At 41.6% G+C, this 26870-nt stretch overlaps 2 protein-coding genes across 5 annotated transcripts in view; one reads left to right on the top strand and one right to left on the bottom strand.

Moving 5' to 3' along the window:
* The window catches only part of kcnab1a (potassium voltage-gated channel subfamily A regulatory beta subunit 1a), a 110658-nt gene extending 95085 nt beyond the window's left edge, over positions 1-15573 (top strand). For both annotated transcript variants that reach the window (XM_030108371.1, XM_030108372.1), the window contains exons 4-14: positions 1430-1509; positions 2356-2400; positions 4704-4748; positions 6319-6362; positions 6532-6618; positions 10052-10137; positions 11679-11799; positions 12500-12594; positions 14595-14715; positions 15063-15151; positions 15239-15573. In XM_030108371.1, coding sequence (XP_029964231.1) covers positions 1430-1509; positions 2356-2400; positions 4704-4748; positions 6319-6362; positions 6532-6618; positions 10052-10137; positions 11679-11799; positions 12500-12594; positions 14595-14715; positions 15063-15151; positions 15239-15328 — 903 coding nt within the window. In that variant the 3' untranslated portion in view covers positions 15329-15573. The remainder of the gene's footprint in view (positions 1-1429; positions 1510-2355; positions 2401-4703; positions 4749-6318; positions 6363-6531; positions 6619-10051; positions 10138-11678; positions 11800-12499; positions 12595-14594; positions 14716-15062; positions 15152-15238) is intronic.
* ssr3 (signal sequence receptor, gamma) lies at positions 126-21162 on the bottom strand. Of its 3 annotated transcripts, none has more exons than XM_030108373.1 (6): positions 20924-21162; positions 20565-20691; positions 20229-20327; positions 19200-19331; positions 18926-19011; positions 126-138 (listed from the first exon to the last, which is right to left on the bottom strand). In XM_030108373.1, the coding sequence occupies exons 1-5, from the start codon at positions 21054-21056 to the stop codon at positions 18945-18947; spliced, it is 558 nt and encodes a 185-aa protein (XP_029964233.1). In that variant the 5' UTR covers positions 21057-21162; the 3' UTR covers positions 126-138; positions 18926-18944. The 3 variants fall into 3 exon arrangements, with proteins under 3 accessions (XP_029964233.1, XP_029964234.1, XP_029964235.1); XM_030108374.1 differs by lacking the exon at positions 126-138 and adding an exon at positions 13153-13164; XM_030108375.1 differs by lacking the exon at positions 126-138 and adding an exon at positions 17311-17322.
* Between the last annotated feature and the right edge of the window lie 5708 nt (positions 21163-26870).

The following is a 26870-nucleotide window of genomic DNA, read 5'->3' as shown; positions in this document are numbered from 1 at the left end:
CGAGATGTGACTCCAAGCAAGTGCCCACATGGGAATTATTTCCTGCCTGCAATAACTTTTTTAATCAGCTTTTATCACCCATTTTAGATTTCACTAGGTTTATTTCTGAAAATGTGAACTACTAATCCCCTTTTCTTCCTTTTTCTTCAGACCATAGTGGACGGTTTTAGTTTGTACTTCTCATAATTTAGGGCCCCCAGACCGACCTGGGACAGACTTGATTTGATGGATGCAGGAGTCTCATAATGACTCATTCATTTTAATTAGGTGTTCTGACACAGGGTGACACCTGAAACACGCAGGGCAGCGGGCCGTCAAGCACTCAGTCATTTAAAGCACCAAAAAAACTAATAATGGAATAAACTTTGTAGTAATTGTTGAAGGCTTCGGGTGCTTTGCAGTTTGTGCTGGTTGCAAAGATAAGGGTGAGGAAGGTTAAGACTGATTCTCAAAGGAAAAATGATCTAATTCTTCTCTAAATAACACCTCCAAACTGCCGTCTGCCACCACTGAAACAGCAACACACACACACACACACACACACAAGCGCGCACGCGCGCTCACACAGACAGCATGTGAATTCACAGGCATATATATATATATATACACACAGAGCCAGACAAACACATTTCACACACAGATGCAAGCAGCATGTGCGCAAACACACTGGCGCCGCGCGTCCTTCTGTCACCACAAAACTCCGCAGGGAAATGATGGCAAATTCACTTCAGTCCCCATGTGATGAGAGTCACCACAGGGAAATTGGATCTCGGTCTGATGATTTATGGTCATTATGTTTGCAAAAATATGAAAGAATGTCTTCATCATAAGGATATTACACACACACACACACACACACACACACACACACACACACACACACACACACACACACACACACACACACACACACACACACTCTGTATGAAGCATGATTGCCTGCCATATTAACCAAAGAGGTATGAGTTGTTGTACGTTTCTCCACAGGTAATTACACTGTGATCCCATTTCCTTAATAAGGTCTGCACATTAACGGCACTAAAGCCCCGTTTGGCTGCAGTTATGACCAATCACGATTCCGCTACGCCACAGTGTCAAATGTTTATCGTTGTGGTTAACAGGCACATCAGACGGTGGAAGGTGGAAGAGAGAAATGCCCGTGCGCGGCAGGAGGCCTGCAGCCGAATTGTGGCAGCAGCGATATTTAAATTAAAGATGAACCTGGACTACTTCGATAGTGAATCACGTTTTTTTCTGTTTCCGCTGAGGGTTTGGTGAATGTGAACAGAGCAACTGATAAATAACACTAAGAGAGTATTGATTTGTCAGAATGGGAAGTGACTAAAAACATGACTCGCTGTAATAAATTAAAAGTGGGTGTGAACACTGAGCTGTCTGCCTCTGGTGTTTGTGTGTGACCTCTCACCAGGTGGCAGAGCAGCTGATGACCATCGCCTATGAGAGCGGAGTCAACCTGTTCGACACAGCCGAGGTCTACGCAGGCGGCAGGTGGGTGTTGTGTGGCGCTTGACATGCAGCTGAGCTCAGGCGGACTTTACGGTGTGTGTGGCATGATGACATGCAGATGTGTTGTTCCACTGTTGCCCCAAAAGGTCATTTTATTGTTAGCATGAAGCAGGCCTGACTGGTTTGACTTTGGTCTATTTCATGTTTGCACTCGGTAAGCGTATGAGGATTGTTGTGCAACTTCAGGGCAGATACTAAATATGCATGTCGTTGTTTTTACCCGACATTCGGGACGTGCTCTGCATTTCAGACGGAAAAGATTAATGTCCACTCTGAATATTCAGATGGTTTTGACTGAAATGTCGACTGATCGGCGTGAAAACAACCACTTGGACTTCTCAGTGTGAGCATAAACGTGGACAGAACTATAAATCTGCTTCACTTATCGGGAAGCCACAAAAGAGCGACAGCCACTTCTGAAACAATCTATCAGAGTCGCTGTGGAGCAGGTCCCTTTGGCTCTTATGAAGTTAAACTTGAACTCAATATCCATTCATCCGTCTTTCATCCCAAGGCGGGACTGAAGCCAGCAGGAGAGACAGACACACACACTCAGTCCTGGTCCAAGTCACCATTCAGGCCCGGATCCAGAATCAAGCTGTTGTTGCACTGCTAAGAAGAAAAAGCTGTTTGTTTGACAAAGCCATTAAAAATTATAGAATACCTCTTCATTGGGCCATTTAAGTGCCCATTTATCAATCATCCAATTCACATTAGGGTCTGTTCTGTTTAGCAACATTGTGCCGCAGAGCTAAACAATGTGGGGAGAATGTCAATGAATTCAAAGTGCAGTTTTAATAACGGCGCCTCATTTGTTTTGCCTCGCAGGGCTGAAGTCATTCTGGGAAACATTATCAAGAAGAAGTGCTGGAGGTAACAGTGACACTATTGTTCCCCACCGCTTCACCACATCTGTGCAAGAGAGTCAAATGTAGACGAACGATGAGCGCGAAATCTTCTGGTGCATGTAACTGCAGACCGCCTGGCTTCATGGGGAAAATAAAATACGGTCATATGTGTGTGTGTGTGTGTGTGTGTGTGTGTGTGTGTGTGTGTGTGTGTGTGTGTGTGTCTGCTTAAGGGTCTTTTCCCTCTTCCACAAATTTTGAATATTCCTTTGATGGTGCTATTTATAAATTCTCAGTTTTTTTTATTAATGATCAGCTCTGTAGGAGACAGTGAGGAGAGACTTACAGTAACATCAAAAGAAGTTCAAATATATAAAGCATATTTACTGTGTGTGCGTGTGCGTGTGTGTGAAAAAGTCAGGAATACATTTACCCTACTTTAATGTAAATTAAAAGTAGCAGTATTATTAATGAAGATGTTGCTCCACAAACACTGCTCACCAGCATAATTTACTCAATAATTTTTAACTTGATATTTTTATATATAGATTTCATGCACATTTTTGACATTTAAAAATAGTATCTTTGACCCAGCCTCAGAGAACAAATGTTGGTGGATTTAACTAAACCGCCTGGTGATTTAGACAAAAGAACAGTTTACAGTTTGGAAAATAGCAGGACTATATTTAGAAAAAAGCTTTTTGGAGGTTTGTATGTTTCACAAGGCAGCACAATGATGTCCAGAAACACTTGTGTTTCTGCCTTCTTGAAAGGGGTTTTTGCCTCTCAAATGTGTGTGAGGGAAGTGAAGTTGGAATAAGCTTCTACACACCACTATACATTATGCAGGCATTGTGAAAGCGGATACACCCAGATAGCTGGAGCGGCTCATATCTCCAGTTGTTTGTATCAGGGGAAGCGTTTACCACGAACATATCACTTTCTTCTGTGAGGTTTCAAGTTTCTCCAGATAACCATGAAAGCTGCGGCGCTGCGGAACGTTACAGCAGCTTCAACCAGTTCAGGACGAACTGTGTGAAGGAAAACACCTAAAAAAAACTGTAATGCTGTCGTTTAAGTGTCTCGGATAAGCAGTGATCTCTTTTGTTAGTAAAAATAAAAGAGTAATTTACACCAGTGGAGACTTTTTGTTGCTCTGAGATTAGATTTTGAAATTAGATAAAAGTTTCTGTGATTAAAAACAGAATTAATTTGAAATAAACAATGAAATGTTTCCATTGGAAGCAATATTAATTGTTTAGAGGGTCAGCAGCTCAGATGTGCTGCGGTTCATCATTAACATGCAGCTCCGCGCCTCAACACACTGCTTCACACCTGACATTTCAGCCTCTGCTTGTTGAGTTCACACACAGGAGACTGATAAGTGGAGCAAAAGAGCTTTTGAGAGATAATAATCTGTTTTTCACCAGTTGATTGTATTCAGAAGGAAGTGATTGTGGGAAACGTGTTGTTGAATAAATAGCCAGGAAGAGGGTATTGATTTGAATTCTGTGACACTCCTCATCTCTTCTTTATATTTACCAACACTAAAGAACACTTGTTGAGTCTATCCTTTCACACAGAGGGTCTCAAAGTGTTTACGGTGAATACCACTTGAGAAAACTGTCGAGCTTTCAAACGCACCACAACTATAACTACCTTGTATTCAGCAATGGAGGCTGGGATATCAACAGTTCACACAACAGAGAGCAGGCCAGTACGAATGAATTACACCCACCCTCCATTCACTTCAATCGATCAAACAATCCTGGATCAAACACAAGGTCACCCTCCTTACAGTTCTCTTCCCTCAGGGCTCCACACTCTACACGGTCTCTTTTTTTTCCCGGACAGTCCAAACGCTTTCAGATGGTTTTTCAATCACCTTGATGGCAGAGTGAGTCGCTCACATGAAGTTATAACAACACTGGCTCTCAGCAGAAGCAATTTTTTGCAATCACTTTTGAATTACATAAAATCAGTGCAAAAGAATGTTTGGGATACGTGTTTGTCACAGCAGGATATTTCTGAACTTTAACTTCTTGTTTTGGAGGCCAAAATACAACAGAAGAGAGACAGTGAACAACACGGAAGTGGCAGAACTTAACCTGGCTTATTATGATCACTGTTTTCTTGCTCTCAGATGAATGATAATGAAATATAACCTTATAAATCTTGACATTCTAAGTTAGAGTAGCTTCAATTATCACACAGACAAGACTGTGGGGAGAGGCAAATGTCAGGCTGATGTTTTTCATTTAATGTCTGTCATTGAGAACGTCTGTCATTCCTTCCTGTCAACATTTTTGTCTGTCTGTTCCTCTGCAGGCGGTCCAGCTTGGTCATCACTACTAAACTCTATTGGGGAGGAAAGTGAGTAAGAAACTATGAACTCAAGGTGTTTTCGATTTACACGTTTACATGTTTATTATATTCACTTCAGGAAAAATAGTATTAAAGGTGCTGTAGGCAGGATTACCTTCGCAAGATGGCGATTTGACCCATCCAAGATGGCGATTTGAAACCCGGAGTCGTGCCCACCTCGGGGTGCCGAGCGGGGCCGGCAGTGTCGCTGCCGCCTGCGCCGGCGGGTTGATTCACCTGTGACCTTTTCACGGCGGGCCTGGGGTCAAAGCCTTTTTTTAAGAACTACAGTAGAAACAGACAGTGTCCTCCGGGGAGTTTTGATGATGTTATGTCCAATGAAGCAGGTAAATATGCGGGCCTGGACTTCCTCGTGTGCGTTTACGAGAAACAGAGCTTTAAAGAGGCGCCCCCTCAACCAATCAGGATAGAGCCTCAGGGGCTCTTCTGATTGGTCAAAGATACCTGGAGCGGTCGAGATTCTTCTTCAGCTCAGAACAGAGACAGATGGAAACGCTGCGCCCTCGCGGTAGTGCAATTATGCTACGCTCCTAAAGGATTATCAATGGATACTCTAACATTTAATCCAAAGAAAACACAGAAAAATTAGCATTGACTAGCAAAATCCTGCCTACAGCACCTTTAACTACCTTATTAAATACTGGCAAAGTTTGTTTTTTAGTGTTTTATGTCCCTTTTAGTTAGCAGGATGCTTGTTATGATTGTGAATATACACACAGTGTAAGTGTTTTACCAGCTATAAATCAGTGGAACAGTAGTTATCTTTTCATTTGTGTAAATAAGAGAGACTCTGTATTTAATCTTTTTCAAAAGGTAGAAAAGCAAAAAGGGCGAAGTACCAAAAAATACACATTATCTTCCCGGCAGCAAACAAAAAGAATTAAGTATTCACAATATTTATAATTTTTTGGATCCAAATGTCTTTCCTCAGTTACCATCAGCTGTAAGCATTAATATTTATGCAGAGAAGCTTAAAAATAGAAATCAAACCATGTTCTCCAATCAAGTGACAGAGGCCGTGGTGAAGGCTATTTTTTCTTCTGCACACACACACACACACGCCGAAACACACACACTCGCAGGCCGCATGGCTGAGGTGGTCCAACTGGTTCTGGTGATAAGGAGGAAGTTATTCTCTGGCTCTTTGACGCGTCTTCATCCTTCCAGAGAAGATTTTTCTGTCCATCTCTCTCCTACAGAGTTTGGATGCACAGTGTTGCTGACCCATTTAAGCAAAAAGGCTTAAAATATTCATTTGGATCTCACATTTTTTCGTGGTCCAGAAGTGTCCTAAAAATTACCTTCGCTCTGCTTTTTGAAAGCCACATGATGGACGGCGAGGATCAATCGAGTAACAGAAATTTCAGGAAATGTTGAAGTCAGTTTAATGTATATTTCTGCTTGATTATGTAAGATTAAAAAAAAAATTGAATGTGAGCATTTTATCCCTGTTTCTTTAAAGGCATGAGAGCTGAATAAATACTTTACAGGATCGAGGTTATGCATAAGAAAGCAAACATCAGATTTGTGAAACTGGCTTCATGTTTTATCCCACCAGAGCGGAAACAGAGCGAGGACTGTCGAGGAAACACATTATTGAAGGTGAGCCGTGCAAACACACACTCTCAAAACAATTTGCGGCCTGTTTACTTTGCTTGAAACGGTAATAAGAATAAATTTATAGCAGGATTTTTCCTTAACTGGATGTGCTTTATTTCCCTCCACTCAGTTTTTGTCGGTAGATCCTCACTCTCCTCTTTATGCACCTCAGGTCTGAAAGGCTCCCTACAGAGGATGCAGTTGGAGTATGTCGATGTAGTTTTTGCCAACCGACCAGACAGCAACACCCCCATGGAGGGTGAGTTCAATCGAGCTGGAGCCACGTCCAGTTAGGTCTCGCTGTTTCACTGTCAGATGTCTTCATGTTTACCTTGGATTCAGAAATATACTCACAGTTATTCTGCACTCATTCATCCATCTTTTGCACACGTTCATCCAACTTCTGCAGTTTGGACTTGGAGGCACAGCGGTCATAGCTTACCGTGCTGTCACAGGACTTCTTTAGACCAAATTATGTAATGATACAGTTTTGTTAGGTTATCAATCAGCACAGAGTTGATAGATTTTCAGATCTCATTCATTTCAAATATTTTAAAGCCCTCATTTGGTTGCTAATGCCTTTATTAAATAATGCAAAATTCTGTCTGATTCAATATATCAAATCTTTTCTTGTAGAAAAACTGTAAGTTTCAGATATGATTAACATGTTCAGTCTTATACTGCATCTAGATTTTCTACATGTTACAGCATTGTTCTGTAATTTATTTTATTCCTAAAAAAATTTACATAAAATTCTCCATAATGACGATCTGAATTTTTTTTTAATGTTTGTACTTTTGTTAAAAATAATAAAACTAAAGAGTGCTGCGAAAACTTTCAGGATCCCACTGTGTGTGTGTGTGTGTGTGTGTGTGTGTGTGTGTGTGTGTGTGTGTGTGTGTGTGTGTGTGTGTGTGCGGTTCACACAGGGTGTGAGCCGTGATGAAAGCAGAGATCTGGATGTTTTTGGTGGGTTTTCTCTGTAATTGACCAATACCAGGTTTAGTTTACTGAGATTTTCGTTCCTTCTGCTGATGAAGCAGCTTTGATCGCAGTGATTAAAATAATTCTGCAAAAAACATGAAGATGTAAATTGCTGCATAACAGAAACCTGCAAAACTACATCTGCTTTTCTGTGCAGGATGAGAGTTTCTCCTTGAATGGAGGATGAATAATTAAAAATTTGATACTGTTGTACAGGAAGAGAAAATAAGCCTGAATGTTGGCTGATGGATTTTAGAATTTATGTTTATGTGTATTTTATTTATTTATTTGTTTGTTTGTTTATTTATTTATTTATTTTTAATTTATTTTTAACTTATTTATTTTTTGGACACTGTTCATAGTTTTGATTGAGGAATCTAATGTTCAGCCACAAATTGCATCCGGGGGACTTTGAGATCCTTCTGGTCACATCTGGCACTGGCCTCTGATGTCAGCTGGAACCGAGGTCCACTTGCTCTGTTGGTCAGAACAGGGAGATGGTGTTCTTTAAAGTCGACACACTTTGAGATTTGGCTTTGGCTGCTATTGATTCGTCACTTTTATGAACAACGTATGAGGCGCGGGACACCAGATCGTGCTTGGTATCATCAAACCCCTGGAACAGGTTGAGGGTCACAGTTTATTCCACTGGGATTACAGCTTTCATGTCTGTTATCAGAACGAGAAACAGAACTTTACCTCAGCATTCTCTTTAAGATGTACAGAAAAGAAAGAAAGATGTTAACTAGTTAATTATCATAATGTAGTTTAACCTTTAATCCCCTTTTTTAACCCTCTTATGATGAAATGAAATTCAGTCCACTGGATTGAATTAGAATATAGCTGCAGAATTGTCACAAATGTGCAGTGAATGAGTGTTTTCTTTTTTCTTTATTCTTTTCATAATGATGACTGAAACTTATAATATCTGTTTGTTTGATATTGAAAATAGTCTAGAGATGGTGGGGCAGGGAGGTGATGCAGATTTGTGTTGAAAAGCTATTGAACTGTCTTATGAAAGAATGTTGGCTGTGCAGCAAAATAAAAATAAGATGATAAAAGTTTTGTTCGCCTGTAATTTACTGAAAGCTCCACAGAAGCAGTTGGAGCTGCAGCCTGGAGTTGCAGTCCTCTGGACCAGCAGTCACAGTGATGAGGAGATTTAGAGCACTAACTGTCCAAATTAAAGTCCCAACAGGAAAAAAAAGCCTCTATCAAAAACACAGTGATTACATCTTTCTTATCAGGACATGTTTATTGAACAGAGACAGCATTTAACACAATATTTTGCTATGTTTAGTTCATTGCTCAGTGTAGCTGAAAGGTGACATTCGTTTTGGGAGAACGTTGGCTCCCGCTGGTTCCTCATTAGTCACTGTTCATTACTGTCCATTGTAGTTTTTCTTTTATACCCTGTTAATTAGTACCGACCCTGTGATGGACTTCAGTCCTGTGCAGGGTCTCCCGAGCCTTCGTCCATATTCAGCAGGGATCGGCTTGAGCCCCCGACGACCTTGACTTGAATAAAGTGGGATTCGAGATGGATGATTAGCTCAACTAATTGTTCAGTAAGGTTTTCTTTTTTTTTTTCTACAATAAATGAGAATCTGGCAGATTTTACATTTAGTTACTTCATTAACCTTTTGACTTTCCAATTTTTTTTTTAATATCTAGGATTTTTTTTAGAATATCAAGGATAGACTGCCAGGTTTGGAGGTTTAAATACCTGAAAGCTTTGTTGGTTTTCAATTGAAAACTCCCTGAACTTTTTCCCACTGTCCATCCTCACTGATAAACTGTAAGCTCTGTTGTCCTGGTTTGTTACACTCTTTGTTCGAATGTGGAAGTTGAGGCAGGTTGTACTTAAGAGCCTGCAGACGGCAGAAATGTCACGGGGCAGAGACAGGATGAGACAGTAAATAGTTTGCTCGCTTTAATACTGTGTTATTTCAGATGGCAGGATGCTTTTGAATAAGACATTTGTGTTTCAGAAGTGTTTTGTAATTACCATTTCCCACAGTGAAGAGAAAATCCGAACCTGCTATCTCAAGTCCTTGTGGGTCTTCTTGATGATAAATTTAGTTTTAAACGTTGGCTTGTCAAAGATTTGCCTCTGACCTTTTCCTTGCAGTCTGTGTTTACTCGGACGTTCTGATGATGTGCCGCCCCGGCAGGATCCAGTTATGCAAAGTGAAACACAAGAGTCCTGCCACGGCGATGCGACTGCTCTATAATTGGAGCGAGGGCGATGCGATGATGAATAACCTTAATGACAGTCCTAATCTGAGTTTTTGTTGGCCTTGACTGCCGTTGGCTCGCACAGTCAGCAGTGTTGGAGCTAATTGCATCATTAAAAATGCAGCAGCTTGAGTGTGATCAGAGGGGCTTTAGTGTGTGAGCTTGTTAGTTCGTCCCCGAAGTGTGTTATAGGCGGCCGATGAGCCGTCAGCAGGTAAGAGAGACTCGAGGAGGCGGGTGGCCTCGGAGGGATTTTTTTCTCTCTTTCTCCTGTCAGTTCATCAGCGAAGCAGATCAAATTAAAGGGTATTTTTGATTCAAGGCCATCGTTTATCTCACATTTTTGACTTTTCATTATTTTCCTTTATTTTGTTTTATTTCAAGCGTTTTCTCCGTCACTACCACTGTATATGGAATCAGTCAACAAGTCGTTGGTGCGGTTGTCTGACATGCTTTGTGATTCTTCACAGAGATTGTTCGAGCTATGACCTACGTGATAAACCAAGGCATGGCGATGTACTGGGGGACGTCCCGATGGACCGCCATGGAGATTATGGTGAGCAGGAAAGAGTCTAGACGTGCTGGATCAAGTTATATTTTTACAGGCTTCAAGATTCTACGTTCTTCTGTGTTCAGCGTTTATGTGACACATTTTTTAAGGCTATGTGAGAAAACTGGAAACTCTTTGGAATTAATCTAGACATGTTTTTTAATTGCTGGAGGAGTGCACAGGGAGAACATGCAAACTTTCCACAGGATCCCCCTCAGCATTTTCAGTCCTGGAACTTTCTTAATGTTATGTAAAGGAATCTTTCAGAGAGTCAAGTGTTTGTTTGTTTTTTTCTATTTGACATAAGAAAGATCATTTCCACTTCGGTAGAAACTCCACTTCAAAAAAAATAAAAAATAAAAAAATCCTAGGGATAAACTTCAGGGTCTTATTTAATCTTAGATTCATCTGCTCATGCAGAAATAGAAAAATCTGAGGGAAACTCTAAGGATGAATGATTTCAGTCAGTGTTCAAGGAAAAGTAGCATCTTCTGTGCAGTGTTAATGTCAGAAGCGATTTCCTTGGCTCCGTTTCTGAGTATATGCAGAAGGCAGAGAGCTGTGAAATGAACACATGCCTGAAGTGACGTTGGAGGACCTATCACCCATCATCCTCTGCCTCGCTTATCGTTTGGTCTCTTTATCAGCCTCCCTCTCCCTCCGAGCACAGTGCGGCGTGTTGACATCCTCTCCCCGTGATTATGGTGAAAGGGAACAGATATCTTTAGAGAGCACAAGCTCAGATGAAAGCTGTGTAATTTAGATAGCATGGGTAATAAAGGGTAGAGATGTGTGTGTGTGTGCGCACGTGTGTGTGTGTGTGTGTGTGTGTGTTGGGGATAAACACAGCTTTTGACTGTGCAGTAAGACACACAGCTGCACATGTAACAGGTGGCGGTGCCGAGGGATTAGGGGTATTCCGCAAGTTGAGTGACTGTACTGCCATCAAGCTCGACTCAGTCCTCCCTCCACCACGCCTTCCTCCTGTCTCCTGCTCCACAACAGGAAACCCAGAAAACAAACGGGTGTTTAAAGATAAATAGCACTAACTTTGTGTGTTTGTGTGTGTGTGTGTGTGTGTGTGTGTGTGTGTGTATGTGTGTGTGTGTGTGTGTGCGCGCACACGTGTAGCCGGTGATCTTCAATAACATGTGGAAAGAACAGATAAGAGGACACACAGATATGTAAGGGAATTTGAATAAGATGCCTGGGAGAGTTGTGATATGGAATATTGATTGGGTGACTTACTGTGAGCTGTGCATTTGAATTTGTGCCACGCTTCCACAAGCTGATTACCATCAATCCCCCCTTCCTCATTTTTCTCCCTGAGCTTTGCCCATGACGATCCATCTCTCCTAACCTGTGGTCTTGTAACATCACCATCATTTTATTCATTCTCTGGCTTTTTTTTTCTCTCTTTGGTAATTAAATATTTGACGACTATACCATTTCCAATCATGAAAAAAAACAACCTTAAGAATTCAGTCAGTACGTTGTAATGACATTTCATGTCTAACCCCGCCGTTTCCCTTCTCTTTTATCTCCAGGAGGCTTATTCTGTGGCAAGACAGTTTAATCTGATCCCTCCAGTGTGTGAGCAAGCTGAGTATCATCTCTTCCAGAGGGAGAAAGTTGAGGTGCAACTGCCTGAACTTTACCATAAGATAGGCAAGTATGAGTGTTTTAGTGTGTGTGTGCATGTGTTTTTTCATGGGCTACAAGGTGCAGATCGGATCAACATTTTCACCTAAAGAGTGAGAATATTCCTGAGAAGCGGGGACCTGTCTTTATTTTCAATTAACTTCTCTCTGAAGCTGGACGGATTAAAATTTTTCCCGCGTGGGTTCTCCTGTGCCCTCGGCCTTCTCGTCTTCCTCAGCTGTCATGCTGGCTGACCTCAAACCACCACCAAATTAATTAGAAGTCAATCAGCAGGTAGCAGATGACTCGCTGGGGCTGCATGTGATTGGCCAGATGGTGTGTATACACAGCCTGTGTATCCATCTGAAGTCAAACATTTATCAATACGAGATTATATTGTATATTCAATTAAGAGAATTTTCTAGCTTTTTCCAGTACGTCAGGCTCAGTACGCTGGCGAGAGAAGTAGCAGCTGAGGTCTAGTGTGATTAACAATACAATACACTTTATCATCCAGCTTATTTGTTCAGGTCAAGTTTAGAAAGAATGGATAACGTCACCATTGGTTAATCATTACCACTGAGTTGTGACATTCTCTCCTCTGTCTTCGTCTCAGATTTTCTCGTCTTTTTGACACCGTTCTCACACATTTCTTTCTCACTTCTTCTTCTGGGACGTCTCACTGAAACTCATCTTGTTTAACTCTCTGCGGTCTCCATGGTGACAGGAGTTGGGGCCATGACGTGGTCGCCGCTGGCGTGCGGCATCATCACGGGAAAGTATGAAAATGGCATTCCTGAATCATCCCGAGCCTCCATGAAGGTGAGACAGATGAGAGGTGAAGATGCTTCAGAAATATTTCTGAAAGATGTTTGTTGTTATTTTCACATTTTAGATAAGATGTAACCAAACTGTTGTCATACTTTAAATTACTACAGGCATTCTCCTCTGAGCGACTTCTACTAAAATATTTTTACTGTCCTTCTCGATTTTTGAGTCCTCTTCTTCCAAAAGTAATGACCCAGAGAAAATCCTTCAATGCACGGAGAGAAAATGCAAACGTCAATAAAAGACTTGAACCACTGTAGAACCATTGGCCTTCTGCTGCCTTCTTCAGTAAATATTTCATTAGAGACTTGACAATTGAACAATTCTGAATTATTATACAGTCAATAAAGCCTAGACACAGGTATTCAGCACAGTTTAGGTGCACTTAGGATGTATTCAGGTTGGACTTTTGTTTTTGCACTGCTGTTGGTTATGTTGTGCACAGTTTTGTAACAGGAGTATATTACAGCGATGATGAAGTGCGACCTGATCACACCATGTAGCTGACAACAGCGTGTTATGAAATTTTCTGCGTCAGATCACTAACCTGTGTCTGTCTTCTTCCTTTCCACAGTCGCTTATGCTTGCTCATGTGGAACTGTTGGGTTTTTTTTATCTGTAAAAGAAAAATAAAGCAATATTGCTTTAAAACCGATGCATTGTTGCCAACTCCTCAGTCGGGAAAGTTCCAAATTATGTCATAATTTAATTTGCACATTTAATTGGCATTTAATTAGCTTCTCATTTGCATATACAGGTCAGATTATATGATGATGATGTCATTTAAAACCGATACATTGTTGTCAATGCCTCAGTCAGGAAAGTTCTAAATGACATCATCATACAGAACCGTATTGGTGCAAAGTGCGTCACATGACGTGGCAGAGACACAGGTGCAGAGAGACCGGATCATTCAAAGGCAGCTTTTAAATGGAACTACAGACATCAATTGACATATATACTGTGTTACTGTGTTATTCGTTTACAAATAAAGAAATGCTGTCTGTCCACAGTTACAAATCAGTTTTGATTGGTGTCTTGTCTCATCTGATCACACAGAATCATTTGAATAATTCTTTTAGATTAATATAGCATTTCCTCTTTTTAATTTATTTTGTCAAGTGTCCATTTATTTCATTAACCATAAATGCAGTTTTATAATAAATAATTGATCATGCATCTTAAAGTTTCATTAAGAGGGGGTCCAAATTATTTGACATATTTAAACATGCTTTTTAAAGTAATGTAATAGCTACTTTGCCGAGGATTTAGTTTTAAAGTATTATAAATAAGTTACTAAGTTACTTTTTTAAGAAGTAACTTGAAACTATAACCAATTACTTTTCAAAAGTAACTTGGCCAACACTACAGATGGGACAATGAATATGTGTTACCCTAAAAGTAAAGATTTGGTTATTATCAGCTCACTTTAACTTGCAAGAGGAAAATAGTGTGGAAACAACTTGGACCTTGGTGTAAATTTAGACTCAAATTTAAATTTTCGCTCCAACATCGTCACCAAAACAGCTTTTTTTTTAATCTCAGAAACATTTCACGAGTCCGACCTTTTCTGAACTTCTGAGATGCTGAAAAACTGATTGATGCTTTAAATACATTTGGATTACTGTCATGCTTCACTTGCTATCATACAAAATAATTAACTGATGACAATGGGTTAGAATGCCTACAGCTCACATATACAGAGCAGGAGGATGTATAACACACGTCTACATTGGCTGCCTGTCTCTTCTATGCTCCTTCAAACACTGGTCATGTTATTTCAGACAAATTTCTGTTTGTGCTTTTGTTGCACAACTTTAAAGCCAATTTGAAGCAATACCTACTGATTCCATTGATTTTTCTCCATATCTATCCATGCCCTCTTTTCCCCTTTTGCAATTGGATTACCTGAACATGTATATTTCTTGTCCGTTTCTTTGTTCCATCACTCTCACGATGTTCCTCCCCTCCTCTCTCCCTCCCTCTGCTGTCAGTCCTATCAGTGGTTGAAGGAGAAAATTGTAAGCGAGGACGGAAGGAAGCAACAAGCCAAGCTGAAAGAGCTCAACCACATTGCAGAGAAGCTGGGATGCACCCTGCCTCAGCTGGCTGTGGGTAAGGCTGCCCTGTCACATGAAAAATACAGGGGAAGCAGACTACAGCCCAGCTTTGAACCCACGGTCGCTTGAGGCTGCAGCACAGGAGCCCCTCCAGTGTTAGAGTTGAGGGGGAGATTGAGCTTTCAGCTGCTGTATAAAATAGCTGGTAATACTTAAAGGTTTATTGGTTAGAGTGAGTGAGAGAGAGAGAGAGAGAGAGAGAGAGAGAGAGAGAGAAAAGGAAACAGCAGTGAAGGGCAATTCAGGAAGTTCATTTATATTTCTAGTTTTCTGTAAGACAATAACAATCTGCAGCATGCCGCCAAGTGTTTCATGGTAGCTTCTGCCTGTATTGGTCTCCAGCGTGGTGTCTGAGAAATGAAGGCGTCAGCTCGGTCCTTCTGGGAACGTCCAACCCTGAGCAGCTAACGGAGAACCTCGGGGCCATACAGGTTGGAGCAAATGGAAGAACCCCATCCACGCCTGTCACAGACCTGTGTCCTCACCTCTCGCTTCTTCGGCCCATCTCTCCCTTGCAGGTCCTCCCCAAGATGACCTCTCATGTGGTGTCGGACATCGACCACATCCTGGGCAACAGGCCGTACAGTAAGAAGGACTACCGCTCTTAGGCCAGGCTGGCGGTGGACAGCCGTACCGACCGACCGTAACCATACCGCTACCTTGGACCCTCAGTTCAGTGTTCATGTCCACGGTTCTCTCCCTGGACCCCACACGGCTCCAGCCCACTTCAGCTTGGAGCAGACGGCCTCGCTAAGCGCAGCGTTTCAAAACTGTCCGTTTGAAACTCGTCTTGCTCAGATCAGCTCTCCCAGGTTCATCTCAGGTGCAGTCCAGCTCAGCCAAGAAACAGCTTGAAAAACAAAAAACAAAGCTAACAAAAACAACACTCAGATTTTTGCTGCCTCAAACACAGCCTAGTCTTCTGGAGTAGCTCAAAGCGTGCAGCCTCCCGAGCTCAGTGTTTCCCCCATTCAGCAGCAGTTCCCACAGGTGTTACTATGCAGCGCTGACTGACAGCAGTTAAAGCTAAGATTCAAACTCATTTAGAGCGCTTCATCACCAATATTGTGAAATACAACTACCTTAATACACAGCTTGTCTTGTGTTTGGTGACGAGGTGAGCAACAACCGCTCCTGAAACCTCCACATCAGCTGATGAAAAATGCACGTCGCAGTAGTCATAGTCAAGGTAAAAGTGCCTTGATGAAAGGCCTCCTGATAGTTGAAGCTTATAGAGAGATTTTTCAGCTAGTTCTTCATCTTTGCTACCTGTGTAATCGCAATTCAGCATATGGTGCAGACCTCTTAGACAGTCATCCACCTATAAAAAAAGCCAGACTTCTCCTCTCAAGTCATTTAATTTGTGCATAAAATTCACATCCGACACATATTTTATTTATGAGAACTACTGTACCACGGCTGAATACTTCGACGCAAGCCCCTCCTGCTCGGGAACTAGAGGTACCAGATGAAAGTGGACATGAGGTGGCGTCCGTTGCATGCTTAAGACCCATTCCCCACCACCCTCCCTTCCCAGATCTGCTGTAGTTTATCGCTATGCTGCAGCAAACAAATTGGCCATATGAGCTTAAAGCCAGCACCTCCTCCGTCTCACACACACACACACACACACACACACACACACACACACACACACACACACACACACACACACACACACTCAGGTCATTGAAGGTGAAATGGCTTCTTCCCTCTGTAATGTTTGGTTTAGGAACGACAAAATGACCTGCTCATATTTATTAAAAACTGAGCTTGATGAATATGAATGCGACCTCAACAAACTATGTCCTTATAAGCTTGAATTATCCTTCAAATACCTATCAGATATATTCAGTACACTAGTTAGATTAGTACAGAGTAGTGTAAGGTAGATCCTGTAGGCTGCAGATCCTGAGCGTATTAACCAACAGATGCATGTTCCCCAGCTATAGTGTGCCTCTTTCTTCTCTTTGACAAAGCACATATTTAAACAACAGGAAGGAGTCTGGTCAGTACTCTGCAAGCTCAGAGAACCCAGAGAATCAGGGGACGTGCGGGACTGTGAGGACTGTGAAGCATGTCGCCCTCGTGTGAGCGTGCCGAGGAACCGCAGCTTTGCTTCACAATATCACAGAGAGATGCTGCTTTGCAAAAAAAAAACAAAAAACAATGGACATTTCTCTCTCTGTGTTCATTTCTGCCTGTGAGCTGAACCCGATCGCTTCAAAGCATCTCAAGGATGAAGACATAAGCGTAAAAAGAACTGAAATGATGCGAGAGACTCTGTATTAATGGCACAGTGTGGTATAAAAAGACGCTACCTGAGACATGACATTGATTACAGTATTTATTCTAGAGTAGTTAATGAATATAAAACTTATTTTGACATTTTGAAATACAGTTTTTGTTTGAAATGTACATATACTGTTAAGGAAAAAACTTGTAACATAAAAATGCCTCACCTGTGTTTGAGGACTTCTCTGTACTGTATGGCTAGATTATAAATAAGATGTACATAGAGTTATTTTGTTGCTCCACTGCAGTACCACTGCATCGGTTGCAGTGTTTGTGTCATTCTTCATCCCTCGTCCTCCTCTTCCTCCTCCTCCAGCCTGACTTTACACTGTCACACAGTTCATGTTTTGCCTTCTCAGAGATTCATTTGCTTTGCATCTTGGACTCCGTGGTGTATTCTTTGGATTTGCCAGCTTCAAAAACAAAGGTGTGTAACGGGAGCAGTAATGAGCCCTAAGTGTGTTGCTGTGACTTCACCTTGAATTATTATCTCTGACCAGGTGACTCCACTCCCAAGGGTTCATGGTTTTTTTTGTTTTTTTTTTTTGCTGTCATGCAATACTTTTGCTCCGTTTCATGTGGAAAACAAGCCATCACTGAGATCAGCAGAAACGTTGGCCAGGTTCCAGCTCAGTCCTGCCGCTTGGGCTCGTTTGTTGACTTGTCACACAAAAGCTGTTTTATTCAAAGGAAGATTAAGTAAATTGCAACCACAGTCTCACAGTACTTATTAAAAGATCACTGGATTTGAATGATAATTGTAAAAATAGTCTTGCACTTTTACAAACAACTATGTTTATTTAAATAATTCCCTCTTTCTTAAAGAGCATTTTTGCTCTAATTCTTCATTTGTGGTAAAAACATGTTTTCCAACATGAACTTCAAGTTTGTGAGCAAGTCAACAAACTGCCCAACTGCGGGAAGCAGAGTTTGATCGTGGCCACCTGACAGAGTGCCTTGACTTGAGTCCTGCTACAAGAGTTCAGGGATGTCTTTCATTTGCAAGCTTGCAAAAGGTGTTTGGGTGATGCCTTAAAAATAACATAACAGAAGATCATATGCAGATTATAGTTTGCCAGGATTACCGTTTCTTGCATTAATACACACCTTCATTTAAAAAAGAAGGAATCTTGAAAAGGTTCTTGTTCTCTACGTGATCCATCTTGGCCTTTATTTCATTCAGCAACCAATCAAAATGGATTAAACACCCGAATTGCTCCTCGACTAAGACTTTGCTTGCATTATCGTTCAGGAGCATGCAGAAGCAAAGATCCTTTAGCTCCACAAAACAAGAGAAAATTAATTACCAGGAAATAAAACTTTTTGAACTGTCAGTGATCATTTGACTGAAATCTGTTGTCTAAAGGAACATGGATTCGTTCAAAATGTGTGTAAAAAAAAATAAAGGCTCACAAGTGAATGCATTTATCTGTAGCAGATTTTCAATCAGGTAACATGATTTAGGCTGGTTATGATTAAACCTAAATCAGAGGATTTATTGTCTTCAACATGGTTATGGGAAAAAAAAAACTTGAGAAACATTGAGCTGTGTTCCCTTTTTCTTTATGTGTAACCATCAGTGTATAGTTTCCTGTCCTGAACAGTGATTCATCTGTAAATAATCTATAGAAATGTGTGTTAGAAATAAATGCAATGTCAATGGAAATGTTGGTGAGTCACACAATCAATTATACAAGCATGCCTGCTCTTTTTGAACTTTATTTGTTACAAAAAACAGAGGACAGACCTGGAGGATCACCCTCCAGACACTTGATCATGAATTTCATGAAGATCAAATGTGATATCTCCATTCCCTCAACAAACCCTTCCCCTAACCTAAGTGAAAAACAATATAAAGTCTCAATTGTCTCAATTCATCCCCTCTTTTTTTCCCCCTCATCCACCCCCACCCCCCTTCATCCTCCTCCTTTACTTAGAGCCTGTCGATAGCAGAGCGATGAGTCCTGACGAGGCGCTGATCGACAGAATGTAGTTGCTGAGAAAAGGCGGGTTAAGGAGAAAACTAATTAAGAAGCGGGTGCATTCGATTTAAAGAACAGGCTATGATGAAGTAAAGTAGATTCCAGTGTACATTGAAATGTAGATTAGTAAAACAAGTTCTTTCTCTGCGGGCAACACGCTGTAAGAAGAGAGAATGTGTGAATCATTCGACTGAAAGGATACACGGTCGGGTTGAAGTTCTTGAGCAGGAAAAAGGAGGCGACGATGACGAGGACCAGGAAGAGAGTGTTGTTGTAGAAGATGGAGAAGGTGGTGGCCTCGTAGTCAGCGACTTCATTCTTCTTCCACAGGATCCTGTTGGCAGGAGAACAGTTCAATGTGAGTGTCGGCTTAATATCACTGTCACACACGCTCTTCGTGGAGAGACACTCCTGAGACAGCCCCCTCTGTGTGTGTGTGTGTGTGTGTGTGTGTGTGTGTGTGTGTGTGTGTGTGTGTGTGTGTGTGTGTGTGTGTGTGTGTGTGTGTGTGTGTGTGTGTGTGTGTGTGTGTGTGTGTGTGTGTGTGTGTGTGTGTGTGTTCTCGTATTTCTATCCTTGTTGGGGCCAAATGTCCCCACAAGGATAGCAAAACGTGAAACGACGTGCCTTGTGGGGACCTTTTTCTGGTCCTAAGTAGGAGAAACAGTGTTTTCTTGACCATGTTGTTGTTACTGAAAAAAGTAAAAGTGCAAAAACATTTCTTTAGGGTTAGGCTTTGTTGTGGTGTGGGTTAGGGTTAGGGTAAGGGTCAGGGTTAGGGGCTAGACATGAATGGGAGTCAATGGAAGGTCCCCACAAGGATAGAAATATGAGACTGTGTGTGTGTGTGTGTGTGTGTGTGTGTAAAATCAGTCAAAGTCCACTCTGAGCCTGTAGTATGATAGTAGTGTAGCGTCAATACTTTGCACGTTGCAGACAGGTGTGGGAAATAAAGCTTTAAAGAAAAGTATTGTAAACAGCTGAACTGTCAGTTTGTTTTAGTAAATTAAAATAAATCTAAAGTTAATAGTTGAGACCATCCTTGGTCTTCAAACAGCGCTTGTAGCATTTTTGACACAGTATTTCAATCAATATTGAAATTTGGTGCACATACAGCCAATGGGGGGGTTTCTCTTGTCTGAACATGATCCATTTTCATCACTTCCATATAGACATGGACATTTGATTGCTCTGCCACACGCAACTGACCTTTAGGTAAAACGTGCCTCACCTCTCGTCTTTCTCCTTTCGTGACATCTTGCGATTGTCGGCCTCAGACAGCTTCCTCGTCACCTCCTTGGACACAGCGTCCTCACGCTTCTGAGCGACTCTGGAAGATGAAGACATTCATATGAGTTAAGAGTAAGCCTGTGAATGGCTGCGAAGACAGAAACAAACTGAAGGACAAATGGTAAAAGCAAGTAGTTCAGATCCAGTTAAATTAGCACCTGAATTTAAACTTTCTTCAAACGAGGGATGGCTTTATAACAGTGTAATAACAGACTCGTAACAGCAGAGAGCAGCTTGTGTCCAGACCAGTGTCACAATCAGTGCATGTCCTCCTTACTTGTGTTTGAGCACAAATTTGACGTTCTTGTAGGCGAAAGCCACCAGGTATGTGCTGACCAGGGTCATCACAGCGTACAGGACAGCAGACTGCACCAGGTCCATGTGCCAGATCCTCCAGAACAGCCCTGCACGGACAGAGAGACACACAGAGCCCATCATGTGTTACTGATGTGTTACTGAGCAGTGACAGCCTCAGTCCTGCTACAAGCTCACCTTAACATAGACAACATACTGTTAATGTTATAATATGAGTCTTTGGAGAACTTTAATTGTGAAATTTTAAAAAGAAGTTAGTTATTTCAGCATAGATGAGAGAGGTGCTAGCTCACTTAGCTCTGCTAGCTCTCTGGTACTCACAGATCGGAATCGCGGACACGATGAGCGCGTTCCCGTAGAACAAGGCGGTGGATTTGGCGGAGAGGTTTCTGCTGAAGTCCTGCAGGAGCAGGTCCTCCTCCGACTGCTGCTTGCTGCTGCCTTTAGGTGCCATGTCTGCTCGGGTCCGGACAGAAGAGGACTGACACGTCGGTGGAGGAAGAAGAGGGACGCGTCAGCATTAACCCGGAGATACGAAGCGCCGGGTCTTCTTCGTGAGGCGGACGGAGCTCCTCGGCTCGTGGCTGCCCCCCGCGGACAGGCTGAAGTATTACACCTGCACGACGGCCACTTAAAAGGTAATAGTTCTGACCTTTTTTTAAATAACGATAAGTGTCATAAAACATGTGATATTTTATTTTAACAACATATTGCAAATTATTTAATGATTTAAATCGACATTGAAAAAATGTCATAACTGCAGCCAGTGATCTAATGGCGAATAAATAGGGCTGCAGTTCTTGGAAATGAAACCTTTTTTTCCAGGTGATGTGCAGATTGTTTTATAAAGATAGTGACAATGGATGGGAAAGTAGCCCTTTAGGCCTTAGAAAGCTTTTTTTTTAATTATTTTTCATCAGCTGTAGTTTCTACAATTTAACTTGTTTTTTGAATAGTTAAGTTTATTGTGATAATTGTGTTATTTTCAATATTTCAACTCATATTTTGACATTCTAACTTTATTTGTATTCAAAGTGTTTTGACTTCATATCTTTTACACCTCATTTCAACTAACATTTCAGATGTATCCCATTCACGTAATCTTTTTCCTCAATGTTTTGATATCTAATCAAGCAGATTTGACATTTTATTCTCAGTATTTTAAGTCTGCTTTATATTTCACTTTAATTCATAACACTTTAACTTATCAAATTAGAATCTTCCTCCTTGTGTTTTCTGAATGATCATATACTTTGCATCAGCTACAGACATTGTATTTTTTCACAATAATAAATTATATCCATTTATCATTTTGAGTGACAATTCACAGAAACTATCTGAAGTATTTGCCACCATATTTTTACTCCACCCTTTAAGTTTAACAGCAGTGTGCCGATGAGCTGCATGGACAGTTTGTGTTATTTATAGTGTTTAATCCAGCCTCCAAATCAGTCTTCTGTGGTGTTTTTCAGCTTAGTGGCCCCACGCAGAGGAGCCTGGGGGCTCGGGGCATCTCAGAGCCAGGACTTCTGCACGCCTGTAATTAACGTGGTTCTTATTTCTTGTCACTGTTCATTTTGTGACTGTGATTATTTTATTGCAGCTCCAAGAGAGGCTGTGAAATGAAATACTGTTATATTCTTATGCAAATGCTAAAGACCTGCTTCTTTTTTACAACTTCTTCTTCTAGTCACAGGGATTCACTGTTTATGTCACCAACAGAGAAACAGAAGTCCTGCTGCTGATGTGAACATTGCACTGTAAATACAGGTGAGACCTTTTTCCATCCCTCATTGTCACCCATTCATAAAGTCCTGAAGCATTGTTTTGATGAAAGTAAAAGGACAGCAGGCCACTGTGAATTTGGATGAGGTCAGCAATAAACCTTGTTTTCTTCTGAATACACATTATTATGAAAAGGAAACTTCTGGTATAGCTCTCAGTTACCTGCAGACAGGGCGTTTGACTTTGACACATCAGTGTGTCGTTGTCTATTCCAAATGTTTATCCTAGTTTCCACCATGTAGAATCCCCGCTGGTGCTTGTGTTATGATTGTTTGATGAATGAATCTGATTCCTGTATTTGAACATGATTCCAGCTGTATTTTCTGTTGTTTATTGGAGTCTTGCTCATCCTGTGCTGAAGCTGCCTCCCTTTCTGTAAACAATATTGACTTTCGGATCACTTCTGGTTTATTCTGAGAGAAACTTGAGGCAGAGCCATATTTTTAACCAGTGAAGAATCAGAATCAGTTGATTTCCATGAAGGAGCCTTTGATGAGCTGAACAGATCCACTCGTGTGTCGTCTGAACAGTTTCTTCTGCAGAAAGAAGTTTAGGAAGTCTGACATCTTGTTTATCTCGGCCTGATTGCTGACCGAGAATCTGAAATGTTTCCTTATTGCAACCTGATGCACTTTCAAGAGTTCATAAACCTTTAAACTCAGGTTTAAATGAAAATATGACTGGTTGCAGTGACGGGATAAAAATAAACTAGAAAACAAACAACTTCACATAAATGCACTTTTTAATCTTTAAATAGAATTCTATAACTGTCAAAGAAACATGTCAAATAGATTAATGTGTGAGACAGATTCACATTTGTCCATATCTGAATCTTTAAGGAATCTGCACAACAAATACATCTGTCATTGCAATATTCTTTGCAGTGTGTGTGTGAAGTTCTCATCATGCCCACTAGAGGTCAATGTCTACATGTCCATGTGTTAATTTAGCGTGCACGTGTCCAAGGACTGATGTGTCGCTGCAGATTTGGAGGCGTCAAATCAAGAATCAAGGAGAGAAAGTAAGGTGAAACTATGTTTAATTCATCTTTTATCTTTTATTAACAGCAGTTCCAGTATGTGAAGGAGGGTAAACTTGAATTACTCCATAACCTAAGAGAATGAAGTTTTATTCCTTAAGCGATTAATTTAATAACTCGTTTTGAAAGAATAACTGATAAATTCAAAATTATCCTTTTTGAAAAACACAACAAACCCCAAACTTCGCAAACACACCAGTGAATTAAAATCCTACTTTTCGCCCTCGTCCCTGCAGCTTGACCTGCGGCTGAACTCCTGCCTCCTTGGTTGTCCACACATTTTCAGCTTCCTATTTTAAACTCCTTCTCATGTGAAAAACATGCCCTGCTCCATCTGTGCACACAGATGCACATGCCATTCCCAGTTGATGAGCATGTTCAAAACCCCTTTCTCCTCCTCACCTTGTGATCCAAGTTCATCACAGGACTGCTGGATGGAGAAAAAAAAAACCTGCTGCTGCTCCAGCCACCACAGCGCTTTACCCCCTGCTGGGCCATGTTCCTTCATTCTCCCTGGTTGTAGGAGCAAAGCAGCAGGCGTGTGTGACAGAGCGGGGTCATGAGCTCCTGTGTGTGTGTGTGTGTGTGTGTGTGTGTGTGTGTGTGTGTGTGTGCTGGGATGCAATGCAGACAGGCAGGTTTGCGTGATGTGCCTTGTCTTTAAATGGGGATAGAGCTTTAGGGATTAAGCGTTCACTTCAGGGGTGCAGGAAGGAGGCAAAGAGGAGGAGCAGGAGGAGGGCGGAGAGATGCCAAAAGCTCTGCCAGAGCCAGACTAGGCTGCTGATCTTCCTCTCTCTCTCTCTCTCTCTCTCTCTCTCTCTCTCTCTCTCTCTCTCTCTCTCTCTCTCTCTCTCTCTCTCTCTCTCTCTCTGTCTCTCTCTCTCCTTCTCTGTCGCTCTCTGTTTCCACCTCATGTGTAAGTAGGTATGTTTTTGCCAGATTACTTTGGCTTTAGTGACACCGCAGACTGTGGGGCACACACACACTCACACACACATGTACACACGCACACAGGCAGCTGGTCTGGCAGGACTGTTGTATTTTTGCTCTGTGTGACTGTACCCTGCGGAGTATTTATGTCAGATCGCCGATCACAGTGACAAATTATTCCTGAGTTCTTTTCTTGTTTGCCTGCAGCTTCACTCTGGGAGCACCACATCTGTCACATCTGCACGCCACAAGGTCGTGTAGCAGCGACACTGTGGAAAAGTAGCAACATTATGTCATCAGCTTTCCAATGCAGCAAGATCAACATCCACTTCTGAGCATTTATTCTTTTCTGAATTCATACTAATGTGCGCTTCAAAAAGACATGATTTTTAATATGGAGGCACAAATGCAAACAGTTGCACGAAAAGGGAATAAAAAGTCCCATAAAAACCAGACACATGCTCACAAATGCTCAAATTTATTGAATATGCGCTTGAGGATTAAAACTGAAGTGGTCAAATAATTGAGTCATTTTCCACAGTTTCAGATATCATGGAAGTCCCCTGCCTGCGAAAATACTTTGTGAATGGTGTAAAGTATGACTGAGCTGGCGTGTGGTCAGACAACATCCTCCGTCTTCTGATGGATAAAAGAGGAACAACAATTATTAATCTTTTATCACAGACGGATGGCATTAGACTTCTGTGACTGGAGGTTTCATAGAGAGAGTTTATTGTTTTTTTCCTTTCTGTTCCCCTTTAAAGCTTGGTTTCCATTCTGAGATGGAGAGAAACATGCAGCTCGGTTTTATTTTAGAAAGTGCTTCATGAGCTGACATCTGATCTGAGCCTGTTTCTACATTGATTTTCTTTATAAACTCAAGTACTTCCGCTTTTTTTTTTAAGGGGTTGGTTCTTTTTAACTAACGATACCCCAGTTAAACTAAATATATTCGAGAAAACCCAGTACACTGCTAATTCAGTTTTGGTAAGTCATCATTATAAAAGCATGTATCAGCAAATGTGTTTTGCAGAGTTAGCAAGTAAAATACAACATGCTGGGGGAAAAGACTTACATGAAAACATGTCACAAAAACTCCACAGTCACAGAGGGAAATTCACGAACTGTTATTTCACAGAAAACCTGACTGAACAGAGAATATGTTAGGAGTTTGTGTAATGTCAGAAAAGACAGAAGATTTTCAGCGAATAAATGAGGAAATGAAGTCTGCAGGAACACAATCAGCTTGATAACGGTTCCAGTAAATGTTGCTGCTTGTGGAGACTGTAGTTAATGTAAATGTGATCAGTTGGTCATGTGACTGCATTTTGTTTTGTCGTGAAGAGAAGAAACAACTCGAATGTGTGGATCTCACACACACACATGACATAAACGAGTGGCAGATCCAGCAGGTATTACATCTCTCAGCATGTGTCCAAACCATTCGGTAACACCGTCACCTGTCACCACCTTCAGTCCACCAGCTGCAAGCGTTCATCACTTCACTTCGCTGCGACACTTTCTGCTCTGACAATGAGGAGATTTTTATTTGTTTCTGTCGTCTTAAACACAGCAGTCACTCTCCCACCCGTGCCCACACATCCGGCCCCTCCGCCCACCCCACCCATAACGTCTCTCCTCCTCAGAGGGTTGCGTGTGTTGCCCGAACTCCTATCTCCTCCATGTCCCGTGATTTATGTTTCCCCCTCGGCTCAAAGGCACGAAAGAGAATGTGATACGGTGGAGGTGGGCGAGGAAGGTGGAGGGGTGGAGGGCGGAGGTGAGGGGGTGTTCCCTCAGAGAGATGAAGGGAGGAAGAGGAGTGAAATATTTGTCTTTTCAAAGGATGCCAGACATGTGTTTACACTTTCTGCCCACTTTTGCCATAAATAGTTTCCTCACCCTCGGGGTTACGCACTTGCACGTGAAGCTGCATGCTTACTGTGTGTGTGTGTGTGTGTGTGTGAGAGAGAGAGAGAGAGAGAGAGAGAGAGAGAGAGAGAGAGAGAGAGAGAAAGAGATAAAAAAGCCACATAAAGTATAGAAAATTGTGACATTTGTTGTATGTTTAAAGACTTTCTTCTGAATTCTTTAGGATTGGTATTTTTCGCAGTGTGCAGATGGGGACACACAGTCAAACACAAATGTTCTCCACATGCCACCGATTACACGTTTACGAGAGCCTGCACTACAAAAATGACTGAATTACAGCCTGTTTGAAAGCTGTTTTTGGATCATGTGTCTTTTATTTGTTGTTGAAGCTTATTCCTTTTAGCTAGAAACTCCAATAGACGAAAGGCAGAGCCGAAGCTTTTTACCACGAACTGCAAGACCGATCTTCTTTGCTTTGTGTACATGTTTCTGAGTGGATAATGACAAACGATGGTGTGTGTGTGTGTGTGTGTGTGTGTGTGTTTGTGAGTCATACGTCATAGGTGTGGAGGTGTAGCTGCGGTCAGATAGACATTATTTATCAGGTCAGGCAGACCCCGGCGTCCAGATTCATAACTA

The sequence above is a fragment of the Salarias fasciatus genome, chromosome 14 (genome assembly GCF_902148845.1).
Source record: "Salarias fasciatus chromosome 14, fSalaFa1.1, whole genome shotgun sequence".
Lineage (NCBI taxonomy): Eukaryota > Metazoa > Chordata > Actinopteri > Blenniiformes > Blenniidae > Salarias > Salarias fasciatus.
Note: the sequence above shows the minus strand (reverse complement) of the source record. Positions and strands in the feature narration are given on the sequence as shown.